The sequence below is a fragment of the Cibotium barometz genome, chromosome 32, assembly GCF_041138505.1.
Source record: "Cibotium barometz isolate CiBa-2024 chromosome 32, ASM4113850v1, whole genome shotgun sequence".
NCBI classification, from domain to species: domain Eukaryota; kingdom Viridiplantae; phylum Streptophyta; class Polypodiopsida; order Cyatheales; family Cibotiaceae; genus Cibotium; species Cibotium barometz.
The window spans coordinates 1,745,001-1,761,776 of record NC_141077.1 but is presented as its reverse complement, the minus strand read 5'-3'; the positions used below and the strand labels follow the sequence as shown (position 1 = coordinate 1,761,776).

At 47.2% G+C, this 16,776-nt stretch overlaps 1 protein-coding gene and 1 long non-coding RNA gene across 10 annotated transcripts in view; both read left to right on the top strand.

Annotated features, from left to right (window-relative positions):
• LOC147619730 (OBERON-like protein) overlaps positions 1 to 16,339 on the top strand; it is a 62,577-nt gene extending 46,238 nt beyond the window's left edge. For all 9 annotated transcript variants that reach the window (XM_086825559.1, XM_086825562.1, XM_086825555.1 and 6 more), the window contains one exon: positions 15,573 to 16,339. In XM_086825559.1, the coding sequence (XP_086681685.1) occupies positions 15,573 to 16,165 (593 nt within the window). In that variant the 3' untranslated portion in view covers positions 16,166 to 16,339. The remainder of the gene's footprint in view (positions 1 to 15,572) is intronic.
• LOC147619731 (uncharacterized) lies at positions 3,472 to 4,893 on the top strand. Its single transcript, XR_015270074.1, has 2 exons — positions 3,472 to 4,361; positions 4,459 to 4,893. It is a non-coding gene; the product is annotated as an uncharacterized LOC147619731 (long non-coding RNA).
• Positions 16,340 to 16,776: the final 437 nt, after the last annotated feature.

Genomic DNA, 16,776 nt, shown 5'->3' with positions numbered 1-16,776 from the left:
GAACTGAATGGGGCTGCGTTTGCTGAAGGTGAATGCTGATGAAGATGCGTTGCTGATATGCTGATGCGTTGGCTGGTTCTGCTGCTCCCAAAGCTTCCTGGAGAAGATGCGTTGGAGAGCACACTGATGAATGCTTGAATGATGAGCTTGCTGATGACTGAATGCTGCTATGATGATGTGCTGATTACTGAATGGAGAGGCGCCTATATATATGTGGGTGAGAGGGCTGGTCGGCCAGATGGGCTGCAGTCGGCCAGTACCTGTCTCCCATAAAATATCAATAAAGTACCATAAATGGTAGTCGGCTGCCCCAAAAATGCATAAAAATGCTTGAATAAATGCTGGTAAAATGCCTGATGAATCTGATGATGCTAATGATGCCATAATGATGCCATGTCACTGTACACCTGACTGGTGTGCACGTGACAAAGAGAGAAATGACCGTGCTCTGATACCAATGAAACCGATCCGTCAAGTGGGGGTAGATTCCGTTGGACACCCACACGCGTAATAGCACAACTTAAATATCACAATATGAATGGACAACTCAATAACAACTGAAAAACTGAAATGAAATGATGATCAATGGACACTAGCACTGGGGCCGGAACGGGCCGACCCCCCCCCCCCCCCCCCCTCTTCAATATATGATATATTATTGGGAGTATTTAAGTGATACAATGTTCCATGGGTTCAATGAACTAGATGATGTCCATGTACAAGTGAAATGAAAAAAACAGTTACCAAACAATAAACTTGAAGTAGACGTTCGTAGTAGAGCGACCCACTTGATGAAGTCTAGTCTCTACGGTCCCGTGCCTTCACTGGAATCCGCAGAGAGCGCCCCATTGGTGTTCCAGGACCACGCACAAACAGGCGCTCCCGTACTAACGCATGGCTCTCCCGATCTCAGCACCCACGGACCGTGGTTCTCCAAAAGCTTGGACTACTCGGCACCGAACGGGTGTTGGCAACCGTGAATATCCCTCGAAAGATTTACACCAAAGACCTTTGCTTGAATCTCAATCAATGTACCTTGTAAAACAATGAGTATGGCCTCTAGTAGAACTAGGCACCCACGCATGAGAGGGAAAGGCTCTATTACTACTGTTGCTACCCGCCCGCAAGTGAGAGTGTCGCCTGTAGCTCGCTAATGGGAGAACAAGAACCAGAGGCGCCTGAGTGCAGTTGCATAGGGACAAGGGAAGGACCTAGGCCCTGTGTGTGGCTCTCTAGTGGGCAAGAGAAAAGTGACACCTGGTTGCAGCCGCCTGCGGGCAAGAGAAGAGCGACCTGTGCGCGGCCGCCTGCGGGCAAGAGAAAGGCGACCTGTGCGCAGCTGCCTGCGGGCAAGATAAGGCGACCCGTGCGTAGCTGCCTGCGGGCAAGATAAGAGAGGGTCGCCTGGTTGCAGTCGCCTGCGGGGAAGAGAAGAGAGGCCCTGTGCGCAGCCGTTTCAGGGGAAGAGTAGGACGCCTGGGCAAAGGTGGCCGAGCCACTTACAGGTGGCCGACTCACCCTTTGCATGGGGGGCGGCCAGTTTGAAGGCTTCCAAGGGAGGGTGGTTAGGTGACCATGCACCCACCACCACACACGGTTAAGGGAGGGCTTCTCTCCCCACCATCGCCCAAGTGTGGGTGCCCAAAACGGGTGCCGCACCATGAGGTATTGGGAGGCCGCCCACTCATTAATGAGTGTGAACCTACGACCTTATAAAAACAAAGGTTAGAAATAATGCCATAAAATAAACAAATGGAATACACTTACCACCTGTTCACACGCAACAAAACTCGTCAGAAGAAGACAGAGCAAACTTCACGACTCACTGGCAGGCGTCCCTGCTTAGTAAGATGCACGTTAAACAGGCAAACACAAGAATACAAGTCACGCGAAGACAGTTCCAGGCATGCAAACATGAATGCATGTGCAAACAGTATCTTGGACATATCTCCCGTTCATGGAACAAGTTCTAGACATTCTTGTCGGGCACAATGATGGCACGACAGAAAGTATAAATCCCGGTCTTTTTATGGAGTAACAGTCCCATAGGTAAGACACAGACCCAGGCATGAGCCTCCCTATGGAGTGACAGTCCCATAGGCAAGACATGGCACAAATACTGGCTCATAGGCAAGACACGGCACAAATACTGGCTCTTCCATGGTCCCATGGATAGAACATAGTCCAGGTCATACATGGGTGGCACCAGTCTGGCTCCCGTCCATACGACACCATCCTGCTAACACACGGGTGGCACCAATCTGGCTCCCGTCCATGTTATGCAAAATACTGGCCCCTTCACATGAGACACCGGCCTGGCCTCAAGTGAACAAGACACAAATCTGGAGATGGACCAAATGGTCGGCCAATTGGTGACAGTGTGCACCTGGAAGGCGGACACGCAGTGTACGGATGGGAAAAGGGAAGGAATGGCGAGCATCGAAGTTGGAGGGGAAGTACGCCTGTGCACAGCATGGAAGCAAGGGCGCAGGGCGGCGGACACAGTATTTTTGGCAGAGCAAGTACAGTGCGAGCAGGTCAGCACAGCAGGGGTGCGCAGTTTAAGCAGGGCAACTTGGGCGGGGTGGGTGCGGAGGGCAGCACGAAGGGTAGCGCGAACAACGCGAGGGAGACCACCAGCACGCAGCGCGAGCAGCGGAGAGAGAGAGAGAGAGAGAGAGAGAGAGAGAGAGAGAGAGAGAGAGAGAGAGAGAGACTGTACACCGTATGGGGTCCCAAATTACCCACTGAAGGGCCCCTTATCCCGTTACCAGGGTAGTATTTGCTTTATTACTTTGAAGAGACTAACTTTGGACTGACGATAAGGCAAATGCAAGATCTCGGAGGACTGAACTGTACATGGTTGTAGAAGCACCAATGATGACTTGTTCATGTAAAATAATGATATTTAAATGCTGTAAATTATGGAAAAAATGCTAGATAAATGCTAATAAATATTCTAAAAATACTAGATGCTATTTCAAGGCTTCTGCAATGGTCTATATGCAATGGATGAATGATATGCGATATGGAGAGTGCTTTCTAATGCAAACCCTAAGGTTTCTACTGACTCTACATGCATGAATGAATCTCTTCAAGTGGGTTAAGGGACTTGACTGATTGGCTAACTCGCTATGGCTGAGGAATGACCTACGTAGCTCGTGCCTGACTTATCCTGGGCTGAGGATTACAATGGAGTCACGACGTATGACAAATATCATCCTAAAGGGTGCTAATATTGTACAATGTTGCACTGATGATGATGAGCCATCTTGTCACCATGCACTACAGTGCAGATCGCATGTGACACATCCAAAGTCCATTTCCTTGGTTAAGAGGGTTGAAAGTACTAGGCCGGCTTTCAAGAGCAAGATTGGTACTTGAGTTCGTGGAAGAGTGAAGTTTTTTGCAACACTTCATCTTGACACACGAGTTTCCTTTGATCAACAACAAACTACCTTGGGCTTGTCATGGCTCGTGTGATGGACGAGAATGTTCAACTCAACGACTACCATCAGGGTGACAATGTGATGGTCGATGACCTGGTCACTAAAGTTGACTTTGACGCAAGGATGACCTTACTTAAGCAGAAGATTTCGAACCTTACCAACACCATTGTTGGTATGCAAGCAACATTGGCGGGTTTGGTAATAGGACCAAGAGCTAGGGCAGCTTTAATTGCAGCCTCTTACTCCAGAGCCCTATACAGGGGAGCGGAAGAAGAGGACTCAAGAGACACTTGACTCCTGACTTCACAGATAGGGTACACATTATGAGTTCCATCCTTTCCTTGAGGATAGGAAGATGTCGATGGTACAGAGGCCCTTGATAGGGAAAGCCCTTACCTGGTGAAAAGGGGTGTGAGTGAAGCCCATGACGTGGGTAGATTTTGAGAGATTTCCTGCATGCCGAGGATAAGTACGACATTATATCCAAGTTTAAAACCTCTATTTTGGGGTTCTCTGTGGATGGATTGCATGATGGATATCAACTCCAGATCAAGAATAGTCGAAGCAAAACATTGGGTAATGCCATTCGATATGCCAAGATTTTTGATCAGGTAGTGGTGAAGAAATAGCTAAAGAAACCCCAACAACTCTCATTAACAGACTAGGCAAGATGCTAGTGTAAACGAAAGTTTAAGCATGGGAAGACTTCACAGATTCCTGCAGAAACCCAGAGTCAATCACAAACTTTGGGAGACTCCAATTCGAAGAAATCAAAGAAAGCGGAGCAGACACTTTAGTACATGAAGGAGGGTCCGTGCTTCACTTGTGGTCAGTAAAGGCACATGAGAACGAACTACTCGCAGTCGAAGGGCAAGTCAAAGTCAAAGGGAGCCCATGCGACTGAGGCTAAAGGTAAGATTACTTCCGTACATATTGTTGTTTTAGATTAGAGTTCTTGCAGGGTTATAGCTTTAATATGAAAGTTTTCAATCCTACGAACCTAATGCAGATGTATGAGTCAGACATGGGAAAAACTGTACACATGCTTTTTGACCCTGGGAGTACTCACAACTTCATGAATGCCAAGCTTGTGGAGAAGTGAGGACGCAGCCAAGTGATCACCAATATCATGTCGACATGCCATCTAGTACACAGTTTTGGGGATCGATAGGTGTCTCAATTGCCTACAACAATATAGAGCTACTTGGAGCGACTTGATTTCATGATTATGAATCTGGATAGAGTAGACGTTATTATAGGAAAAGAGTGGTTTCATAACCACGATGTACAAATAGATTGTAAGGGTTATAAGCTATCTTTCGTCATGGACGGTGTCCAGTTTTATCTACACGGTGATTTTGATGTTCCATCCACTACTCTTAACTCAGTTGAACTTTGTTATGTAGTAAAATCTAATTATGAAGTGTTCCAATGTGTTCTATTTGATGCTTGTGAGTTTAATTCAGTTAGTCTTGATGTATGGGAGACATAGGCTTTAGAGAACATCAAGGTAGAGTTTCTCGATGCAGAGTTACCTCATGGTCTTCCGCCAGTCAGTCGGTTGACCATAAGATTGATTGAGTTCCGAGGTCTCAGCCTATGAGCATTGCATCTTACAAGATGAGGATGAGATTGACCAACAATTGTCAGAATATCTGAAGATGGGATAGATTCGTAATAGTAAATCTCCCTGGGAGGCATCGGTACTTCTGAAGCACAAGAAGGACGGAAGTTGGAGAATGTGTGTTAACTATAAAAAGTTTAATAAAGTTATGATCAAGAATAGATATCCCCTTCCCAAAGCGGGTGATTTGAGAGGATAACGATGGACCGAATTAGGTCCTCCCCAGAGCGACAATGGACTAAATAGGTCTTGTTTTTCCAAAGAAAACTAATCTATGTCGTGAAAACATGAAAAAATTTGTGGGGGAATATATACATGTATTTAAACTTATGGATGTATACATCAGCGTGGAGAATTACATATGTCTTAACATTACAAACTCCATGCATGTAAATGCATACATATTCCACGGCAAAGTGTATCCAATGAGAGGATTTTAGAACACAATAAAATATAAAATAGTATGGTAGAAGTTTCTATTTCATAGTAACGATTTGTAAATATCACATCAAACCCAAAATAACACACCAAGTCCTAATTCTTGAGAGTTTCATAGGTTCTACATTAAGTAGAAGAGGCAAAAGATTTTTTAGTTTGACTCTTGCAATGGAGACGTGAGATTCCTCCGTCTTTGCAATGCTTGAAATAGCTCTAGCTTAGTCAAAGAAGCCTATTGCATGAGTGGGTGAACTCATGGAGACAAACCCAGAACTCATGAGTGGGTGAACTCATGGAGACAAACCCAGAACTCGTAGAAACACAAAGTACAAATGCTTACAAGGTATATGTTTCTCATTCTTTGCATCTCTTTGCATGAAATCTACAACTGACTCCATAATCTGGTTCACCATGTCCGCTCTTCCCACTCATAACTTTGGAACTAAAGTCACAGACCAACTCAAACCAGAGTCGAGATGAACACAACAATGCGTCAATCCAACTCCCAAGGAATGGGATAATCTGACATTTGTATTAGCCAATCAAATTACCTATCCTATCAAGATTGGGTAATTCCTCATACCTAGGGGACATAAAAATATACCTTCCCTCAAACATAGAACTATCAGATGTCTCATCTGGAGTCTAGCCAATGCTAAAGGAAGATATTGTTACAATTTCGATTGCTTGTTATGGCAATAAGATTTGAGAACATCAAAGGCCAATTGATTATATATTTATGTCTGACCATGTGTCTGTGGATGAAATGCACTAGATAATTGCAACTTAGTGCAAAAGTTATCAAACAATGCCCTCCAAAAATGGGAAGTAAGCTTGGGATCTCTGTCTAAGGTAATTGTCCGTAGAGTAAACCACAAACAGAGTACCAAAGTCAAATAAACAAGCGAGTAATATCTTCTATTGTGGTCGTCTGCTCGCACGGAATGAGCATGCAAAACTTGCCGAACTGGTTAACAATGGTCAAACACTGTGTATCCCTCGTTCCCATCGTTACTGGAAGAGGGCCTACGAAGTTTATATTAATATCCTTAAAAGGTCCTTCAGGAACAGGTAAAGGTTAAAGCAACCCGGCTTGGAACCTTCACTTTTTGGCAAATCTGGCATGCCTAGACATACTGGTAGACATCGCTCCTCATCTTTGGCCAATAGAATCACCACTCCAACTTCTCCAAAGTATTGTTGATGCCTCGATGACTCCCAGCAAGAGAATCATGGGCATCATGAAGAAGTTCCAGTGTTTTCTTCCTTCACATAGCCGGTTTTTGTAGAAGAACCACCTATCTTGAACTGTATAAAAGCCTGGTTTTGAACTGAGGACCAAATTGTATGGAGTTTGGAATTCTACTGAATGCGTATACTGTGCCTTCATACTATCCAAATCTTTGCCTTGAATTTCTAATATAGTGGACCCCTGTAATGTCTGGATGGTGGATTCTGACTAAGAGCATCAACAACAGGGTAGTTCTTGCCAGGGACATATTCAATCATACCTCCATATTGTGAGGCCACTTTCTTCAATGCATGGAAGGTCTCAAGAGCCTTGTCCGTTTTTGATGATGCGTCTTCACGCCCTTGAGTAGATCGGTAAGAGGTGTTGCAAGGTCATAAAATTTGTTCATATGGGTGTTGTAGGCCTGGCAAAGACCCACAAATGATCTTGTCTCTTGAGCAGTCTTGGGTACATCCCAATCCAAGAAAGCCTACACCTTTTCAGGGTCAAGGCGAATACCGGCAGCACTAATCACATATCCCAAATTAGGGACCTCTAACAGGCCAAATTGTTTCGCAAAAGTTGCAAGACCTTCACATCCCGCTCATGCTACTCAACAGCAATGGCAGAAAATATTAGTATATCATCCAAGAAGACGAATACACACTTTCCACTTAGCTCTATGAATACCTGAGACATCATTTCATTGAACATCGTTGGTGCATTGGTGAGACTGAACGGCATCACCATGAACTCATAATGACTACATTTGGTCCGAAAAGCCGTCTTTGGAATGGCGGCCGTAAATATCAGAACCTGTCAGCTTGCGCTTGTGCAGAATTGTGCAGCCTCGTCTCTCTCGACCTCCGACATACAGAAGGCAGGCAGGACCTACTTTTTGCACTAGGTCACATCTTCACACTTTGAGCGATTACTAAGGCAGCCAGGTCGTGTAAGTGACACATTTACTGCCACTTTGTTGTATCATGTGGAAGCTTGTAGACCTTACTTGTAAGCCTTGCAGATAGGAGACAATGTGTGTTAACTTTGCAAGAGAGAGAGAAGGGAGAAAGAGAGAGAATGTGCACAGTACACTAGATGAGGCCCCAATACCTACTGAAGGGCCCCCTCCTCATAAGGAGAACTTGCTTTCTTGCTGCAGTGATGAATGAGTACACTAACGGGGCTGAATTCTGCCCATGACACAGAACTATGGGCCCTTTTGGGTGTCCAAAAGTGGATGCTCGTTAGTATTTGGGACGCAGGGCTTGCACTTGGCGGATGACAACATCTACAGGATATTTGACAAATATCTAACGACACATTTTACAATGCTTACCCAAGACACCTGGGTGTCTAGAGTCGAATAAGTGATTCAGTCACCTTGTAGACCATGTCATACTGCCAGTAGGTTACGAGTTGGGTGGCGGACAGGCGTGACACAACAGTGTGGTGTCACATGCACCCATTCACTGAGGTGCAGTGTGACACATTGGCTCATCATCAGTGCCATACTTGTTGGTACGCCGTGACTCCATTGTGAGCCCTAGTCTAGGGACATGTTAGGCACAAGCTACGTAGGTCTTTCCAAGCCTTTGGTGTAATATGCGGAAGCTTCGGAGAAGGATCGGTACTTCAAAACTCAGAAAACAGCACTCTTTTCGCGACGGAATTAACGCACAAAACTGAAAGACGATGTGCAGAAAAAAGAGAGAGAAAGGGGAGATGGAGAGGACACAGTATTGGGTCCCAATTACCCTCTGTAGGGCCCCCACCACGGATGGTGTATTTGCTTTATTAGAATGATGTAAATCTGAAACAAATACAAAGTACTTGACCTTTTCTTGGCTGGAAAACCTGCCCTTGACCTTCAGTCCTTCACCCCTTAGCTTTAGCAAACCCTTGGCTGTCCTGGCCCTTGAATGCTTGGAGCTCTTGGTGAAATATGAGATGGAAACAATGATTTAAGACTTGGGCTTTTATACCCCTCATATCATGCAGTCGGCTGGTTTCAGGAAGCACCCACGACTGAGTCTTGTGCAATAAATGATTTTCACACCATAATTAAGTGTTTTCACACCTGTCCAGCCTACTGGCCACCCTGCGCATTCCTTCTGGACAGCTCCTGGCTGCTGGGCCTGCTGCGCAGAGATGTGGGAATGCCCCCCACACTTGGCCGACTGCTGTCCTAGGGTTTTACCCTCTGTCGGCTGCCTGTCCAGAGGCTCTGGAGCTGGCCGACTGACCCTCCAGCCCTTGCCTTGGCTGGTGGGCAAAGTCTTGGACCCTCCTGGCCCCTTGGGGGTGGTTCTACACCTCCCCCATGCCCAACTAAGTATGCACATGCAAATACCTACACTGGGGTAGCCCTATGGGCTGGCCCCATCTCTACATGGAAACTACATGCCTACAGATGTCTGGCATCCAGTTGCAAACCAGATACACAGCACATCCGACATCACGGAAACTTGCTCGGGGGTTCCGAGCCTGGGAGGAGATCAATTTTGTGATCCTCCGGTCTGGACGGGGGAAGCTGGGGAGGGAGACTGTCCCGAAGAAAAATCTTCTGGAACTTTTCATGGAGAACCGAGTACTTCTCGGAAGCACTGGCCACCGTCCGGGCTGTTTGGATGTAAATCATCGCACACTGTGCGCCTTTCCTGACTGCTCGCTTAGCCTGCAAGTGGCTTATGAGCGGAAAGTTTGGAATACCTGGCTCACACTTAATGGTCACAGGGGTGTTTGACACATTCCGATCAATCTGGAACGTGTGCTTGTCCCACTTGACATCAGGAAGGAACTTGTGAAACCACTGGATACCCAAAATTATGTCTGCTCCTACAAGAGGGGCAACCATAAAGTCACGCACAAACTCTATGCCCTGAATTACTAACTTAGCACCTAGAGCTTCATACTTGACGCTCATCGTCATACCTGTGCTAAAACCCTCAACTTGTTTGTCCACCGGAGTTAGCTCGAAACGGGCACGCCTAGCGGCCTCTTCCGTGATCACATCCTCCGTGCTGCCGCTGTCAAACAAGACAACGACTCTCTGGCCACCTATGTAGCCAAAGGACTTGAGCAATTCGTTGCGCTCATACTCCTGGTCATGGGCGCCCTTCTGCTTATCTTCGAGCTCCCGGCTAATAATTGCTCCAACTGAAGCACCGGGGGTTGAAGAACTAGGGGTAGCCACTGGGGTCTGTGTGGGAGCTGTGCTCACCACGGAAGCTGTGGAGGCGGCGGCGGGCTTTGGAGGCTTCTTCGGACAATCCCGAGAAGTATGTCCTTTTGTGTGACAAAAGTAACATCTACCCTCCTTCCTGTACTGAGCAAGCTCCTCAGCACTCAACTTGCCACCTGTCTTGCCTGCCTCCGCTTTCTGGTCTGGAGTAAGCTTAGACGCATTGGTCGAGTTCTTGGAGCCAGAGGCTCCCGGGCTCTGTCCTGGGGAAGACCCCGTCTGGTTCTGGCTTTTGCCCCCCGAGGCGTTAGCCTTGGGAGAAGCCGGCTGGGAAGTCTTGGGCTTGCCACCATTGTGTTTCATTTCTGCACTCTGCGCAAGCGAGAGTGCGTCCTCAAAGGTGGCTGGTCTAAACATACGCACCTCCCATTGGATGTGCGTGTCCAGGCCATACAAAAACTGCCCTTTCTTGTCCGCATCAGATAAGCCTAACTGTAGACACAAGGTCGAAATTCTATTGGCAAACTGAAGGACTGGTTGCGCATTCTGACGCGCACCCCTGAACTCGTCTTCGAGTCGCTCAAGGTAGTGGGGCGGTAAAAACCGCTGCTTAAGGTCACGGACGAACTCGTCCCACCCATAAGCTGCCATACCTGATCTGGTGTGGGCATGAGCCCACTGAGTCCACCAAGGAATGGCCTCACCTTCCAAATACCAACTGGCTAAGATCACTTTGTCAATATCTGATTTCCTAACTGCGGCAAAGTAAGCTTCAAATTGATGTAACCATGAATACAGAGTAGTGGGATCGAGTTTACCATTATACTTACTGAAGTTCATTTTCTCGGGAAAATGATTCGAGGGCGCCGCCGGTGTCAATCTGGCGTCCAAAGCTCGGAGGTAACGCTCGTGTTCCACTCGTCGCATGGCTTCGTCTTCTCGTTGTCGAATCTCCAATGCCCGTATCTGCATCTCAAGCAAGGAGCTTGACTGCTGCTGTGACCCCTCGAGAGGGTCCCTGTGACGAGGATCTGGTATCTGGGGTACGGAAGGAGAGGGAGGAGGAGATGGAAAACGCGACGCTGGAGAGCGAGAACGCTCCTCCAGAGCCAAAATCCGCGCCTTCTGCTCGTCCAACTTGGTTGTCTGGTCTGCGATTGCTCGCATCATCTGCTGGAACATGTCTTGTACACTCAAGCCGGGTGCCCTAGCTGGGCTGCCTGGTGCACTCTGGTCCCATGGTTCTGGTTCTCTCTCGTCGCCAAAGCTCGCCATAGCGGGAAAATGCAGTTCCTTTCCGGAACGCAATCTGACCATCCACTATCTGTGTGGGAGACTTCCGGAGGCTTCCGGAGGCTAAAAACCAACCGTCCTTCGAGGGACAGGAGTCACTCCGAAAGGGGTAGTCCACCGGTGTCTAAAAAACCAACCACACGAGCGAAAAAATTTTCTGGTTTTCTTTGCTGAATCTTCGTCCTTGAAGTAGGCTCTGATACCACTGTAATATGCGGAAGCTTCGGAGAAGGATCGGTACTTCAAAACTCAGAAAACAGCACTCTTTTCGCGACGGAATTAACGCACAAAACTGAAAGACGATGTGCAGAAAAAAGAGAGAGAAAGGGGAGATGGAGAGGACACAGTATTGGGTCCCAATTACCCTCTGTAGGGCCCCCACCACGGATGGTGTATTTGCTTTATTAGAATGATGTAAATCTGAAACAAATACAAAGTACTTGACCTTTTCTTGGCTGGAAAACCTGCCCTTGACCTTCAGTCCTTCACCCCTTAGCTTTAGCAAACCCTTGGCTGTCCTGGCCCTTGAATGCTTGGAGCTCTTGGTGAAATATGAGATGGAAACAATGATTTAAGACTTGGGCTTTTATACCCCTCATATCATGCAGTCGGCTGGTTTCAGGAAGCACCCACGACTGAGTCTTGTGCAATAAATGATTTTCACACCATAATTAAGTGTTTTCACACCTGTCCAGCCTACTGGCCACCCTGCGCATTCCTTCTGGACAGCTCCTGGCTGCTGGGCCTGCTGCGCAGAGATGTGGGAATGCCCCCCCCACTTGGCCGACTGCTGTCCTAGGGTTTTACCCTCTGTCGGCTGCCTGTCCAGAGGCTCTGGAGCTGGCCGACTGACCCTCCAGCCCTTGCCTTGGCTGGTGGGCAAAGTCTTGGGCCCTCCTGGCCCCTTGGGGGTGGTTCTACACCTCCCCCATGCCCAACTAAGTATGCACATGCAAACACCTACACTGGGGTAGCCCTATGGGCTGGCCCCATCTCTACATGCAAACTACATGCCTACAGATGTCTGGCATCCAGTTGCAAACCAGATACACAGCACATCCGACATCATTCCAGAGGGAGACTCACAGCGCGGACTGGCACTGCTTCATGTGCAGGACAATGCACACCTGACCTTGGACTCATGTGCAGGACAATGCACACCTGACCTCGGACGACTGAGATGGATCCCTGGTTGACTCGTCCCGGACTGGGCTCACATGGGACCAGTTCACCATCCCAGGTCCTGCACCTTCTGTACAGAATGTCCACGTGGCATCCAAGTGCGGGATGCACGTGACATTTGGTGTCAGAGTTTGTCACTTAACCCACTTGGAGAACATAAAGGCTCTAGGCCAGCCCTTGGGCCAGCGTATGAGCCTTGACTTGTGGGCCACCATGGGCCACACCTAAAGAGGGCATACAGTCGGCAGCTCCATTAAGCAAATCTGCAGCCATTCGGCCAGAGAATGAGCAGCCACACCACACGTGTAAAAGCGATGTCGTAAAAGGAGTATTTTCTGCAGTCGTGAGCATTTACAGCAGGCCGACAGCAGCTTATGGGCACCGACCAGCAGCAAAAAATCATATATAAGAAGCCCTCAGCCCATTGCCTAAAATCATCTCATTCATCATAGAAGTCAGCAGCCATACATTGCAGAAGCATGCATGCTTGAGACTTTGGTCTTCTGCATACATATATTCAGCCAAGTACTCTTTGTGCTACAGTTCCGAGCAGCCCGAAGCTATCTTCAGCATACAGCCTTCAGCATTGTATCTTGCTTAGTAGATTTGGGTGCTCTCCAAAGTGGCTTTACAGATGTCTTCAACCCGTTTGATGGTTCAGTAGACGTTTGGTCTACATCGTCCTTGCGTTTGGCAATCCTTCGTCAATCGTCTACAGTAAGTTTTCTGCATTGTAAAATTTCTTCTCCAAAGAAATAAAAGCAAATACTCCTAATTGCGGAAGGGGGCCCTTAAGTGGATAGATTGGGACCCAATCTGGTGTCGTCTCTACATTCTCTCTCTCTTCAGCTCTCTCTCCTGTGAATAAAGATTAAAGTGGATTGCTTCATGCGCACTAACATAAAGGTATAAAGAAGGTCTTGTTGTGCATAGTTGCATGTTACATTGGTATCAGAGTTTCTGTTTGTGACCCAGCTTGACTACCTGCAGTGAGAGCATTCCGTGAATGGTAAAACTGAGGTTGGAAAAAAACCACACAACCTTCCACCATTTCAGGAGAAGAAGACAGAAGCTTCAAAGAAGGCATCACCACAGAAGAAAATGTCCATGAAGACACCACTGCAGAAGAAAGTGTCCACGAAGTCACAACAAAAGAAGAAACGCTTCCGCAAAGCACTAACATTTTCCTTCAAGAGACGATGGAACAAAACATGCTACTCAAGTTACTATTACAATAGGCAAAAGAAGCAGAAAAACATAAAGAGCAGCCTGCAACAGGGTCCCCAATATTTGCAACACATGGAGTAGCAAAGAAGACAGGAACTTGCTGAGGAATGTCAGATAGAACCCACAGGTACGGCTGCGGCAAATTTAGAGCGGATTTTGCAGCCCAATAGGCTCTCGGAAGTGCCCAAGTGTCAAATCCCCATAGGATCTCCTCGTAGAACGCTCCTGGTACATGACTCGAAACCTGCAAACAAACCAAACAAACATGCAGGCCTGACTCACCTCCCAACCACGATAGCTGTGGGCAAGCCCACAAGACTTGGCTGTCCCCACCGAGCCACGAGCTGAGCTAACTAGATGGACGTACCGACCAATCTCTATCTCGTGACGTCCCATACCGCCACGAAGCTACCCTTGCGGGCCTTGAGACTGTTGCCGGCCTCGGCTGCACGAAGTAGGTGCACGTCTGCACTAGATCCAGGCTCCTGACCATAGAGCTCTCACAAAGTCACGTGAGATTCTATATGACGAATGACTAACCTTTGCCACCCTTTTATAGAGCTAGAAGCCAACCAGAACTAGAACAAGAACCGCAAATCAAGCAGATGTATCTTTCCAAATCCTATTTGGAGGAGGATGAGGTCAATCCGATAGTTCCCTACAACCCATCAGGAAGACCTCTGACACGTACTTGAAGAGTTAAAGACTCCCTCCGTTTGCACTTAAGTTATGAGGTCACTTGGATTTCGACTTTGCCGAAAATTGTGCTAGCAACCTCCTTTGAGAGTGTGGCAACTCTGTTAGTCACAATGCTTTCTAGAGCGATGTTTGTCACCTCTTTCTCTGCCAAGGTTACCATATGCTTATGGTTTTCCTCGACTTTAGCCGAGTGGTTTTCAACCTTGAGTAGTCGGCTTCTGAGTTGTGAGCGTTTCTTTTGGAGTTCAACTATTTGCTGTTGTAGGTAGGACCAATGTACTTATGCCACACTCTTACCATGGTTCACCTAATCTTACACTAGTCAACAATTAGGTTATAGAAGAAAGTGAGTATCCTTGCGAGTCAAAATTAAACATTTTTTTACTATTACGAGACATAGGATATTATGCTTGACTACTGTGTTATATAAGGAGCCATGCAAGTATCGATGTTTTAAACCACTATTCAGTGGTGGAAAGGATGAAATATTAGCTCAACAGTGAGGAGAGACAGTGATGTTTTCATTGTCATGTGGTATAATTCCCATTCAAGATAGGTCTGTTAGCCCGATCACCAGCTCATGTATAAGCATTTTAGCTTCATTTTCCAAATGTTATGTGAAGACCACTACAAGCAATGGTTTATTTTATGAGATTGAGATTTGCTTAGATAAGCAATACGTCTTAGAGCCTCCGCCACTGCTAAGGCATGGAGAGAAAGAGAGATGTGTGTACAGAAAAAGATCCCACTTATTTTGGCGTGTAGCAGGGTTTTCCTCTGCGAAGCCAAGGCTTCCACAATTGAGAGCTGTACATGCTTGCGTTTATTCATGTTTGCATAAGACCCTCCTCTTTTATGGGCAAAACCAAGAATAGTACTTATCAGTTAACTGTAGGTTTGAGAGGTGCCAGAGTTGTTGGTGTCATTATCGGGAGAAGCCTGGTCGGTCCTGAGAGCTCAGAGGCGTCATTGTCAGGACTCTGGAGCTGGGGTGCAGCCTGGTCAGTCCTCACCGAGAGCACTGAGGCTTCGTTGTTGGGAGCCGAGGAGAAGCCTTGTTGTCATGGAGGGAACTGGTGCTGAAGCCTAATCCCCGGAACGGGGCAGGCTGTGCCCCGTAGGGAGTGTGAGAGGAGAAGGGGGAGGGGGGCTAGAAAGCAGTAGTGCTGGGGCTATGGCTGGCGAGCGCAAGAGAGAGAGAGAGAGAGAGAGAGAGTGCCAATCAGTAACAAGTGATGATGGCAGAATTGGAAGCAGATGATACGAAAGAGAATGAAGGTGAGCATGCAAAAGTGATTGAACCTCGTGAAGCGTGTACTCGCATTGCTGAAGTCGTCCATGAAGCAGTCACCAAAATGGAAACAGTTGCAGAAGAGAAGGTTCGAGCTCTTAAAAGAGCTCGTGCTACCTTAGAAGCATGTGACAAAGAATTGGAGGAAAAGAAGAGAGAATTGCAAGAGCTGCAGCTTGAAAGGCAGAGGCGGAAACAAGAGATTGAGGAGCTTGAAATGATAGTTAGGCTAAAGGTGGCAGAAGCCGACATGTTTCAAACACGTGCAGACGACGCCCGCCATGAAGCGGAAAGCTTACAACGTCTTGTGGCGGACAAGTCTGAAAAGGCAGAGGAAGAGTATTCCAGGTACCTCAAATTGCGTCTCAATGAAGTAGAGGCTGAGCGGCGTGCTCTTTTTGAAAAGATTCAACTACAGGAGCATTCTCGACTCCAGCCAGATGCGTCTCAGATGCTAATGATGTGTAAGATACAGGACCTGCTCAAGCGGGTTTCCAGGAAAGAACCTGCTGATTCAAAAGAATCCTCCGGACCGCCACTAATGTGAAGATGTTGGCATGCACTTTTTAAGTTTAATGAAATATGTTACCTTACTGATCTCATTATCTTTGTAAGAACTTATTTCAAAGAAACCTCTCCGACTTTATGGAAGCCTAGGAATTGACATTTATGCTTGCTGTTGACGTTTATTTTTATACATGTCCGCTTGTGTTCATACTAATCCCAGTAAGCCCTATCACCGGTACTTTTTTGATTTGATTGAGGGACACTGCGGCATCATGCCAATTTGTATTATATAACAAAACAAGGACCGCTATGTTCCCATGTGGCACACACATCCAGACCTCGGTCTTCCACTCCTCAACAGCAGGGAGATACACACACAACCCCCACCGCCATGCACACTCACGCACCCACCCATGTGCCCATGCATCCACTTAAGCACCCATGCATGCACGTAAGTGCAATGGGGGAGAGAGAGAGAGAGAGAGAGAGAGAGAGAGAGAGTGATTAACGCCCACGAAAGACTAAGGGTCTATGAGACCAAAAGTGATACAATTTGTGTGTGTGTGTGTGAGAGAGAGAGAGAGAGAGAGAGAGAGAGAAAGAATAGAAAAGAAACGATATATTAACATCTACGGAAGGCCAAATTGGCAG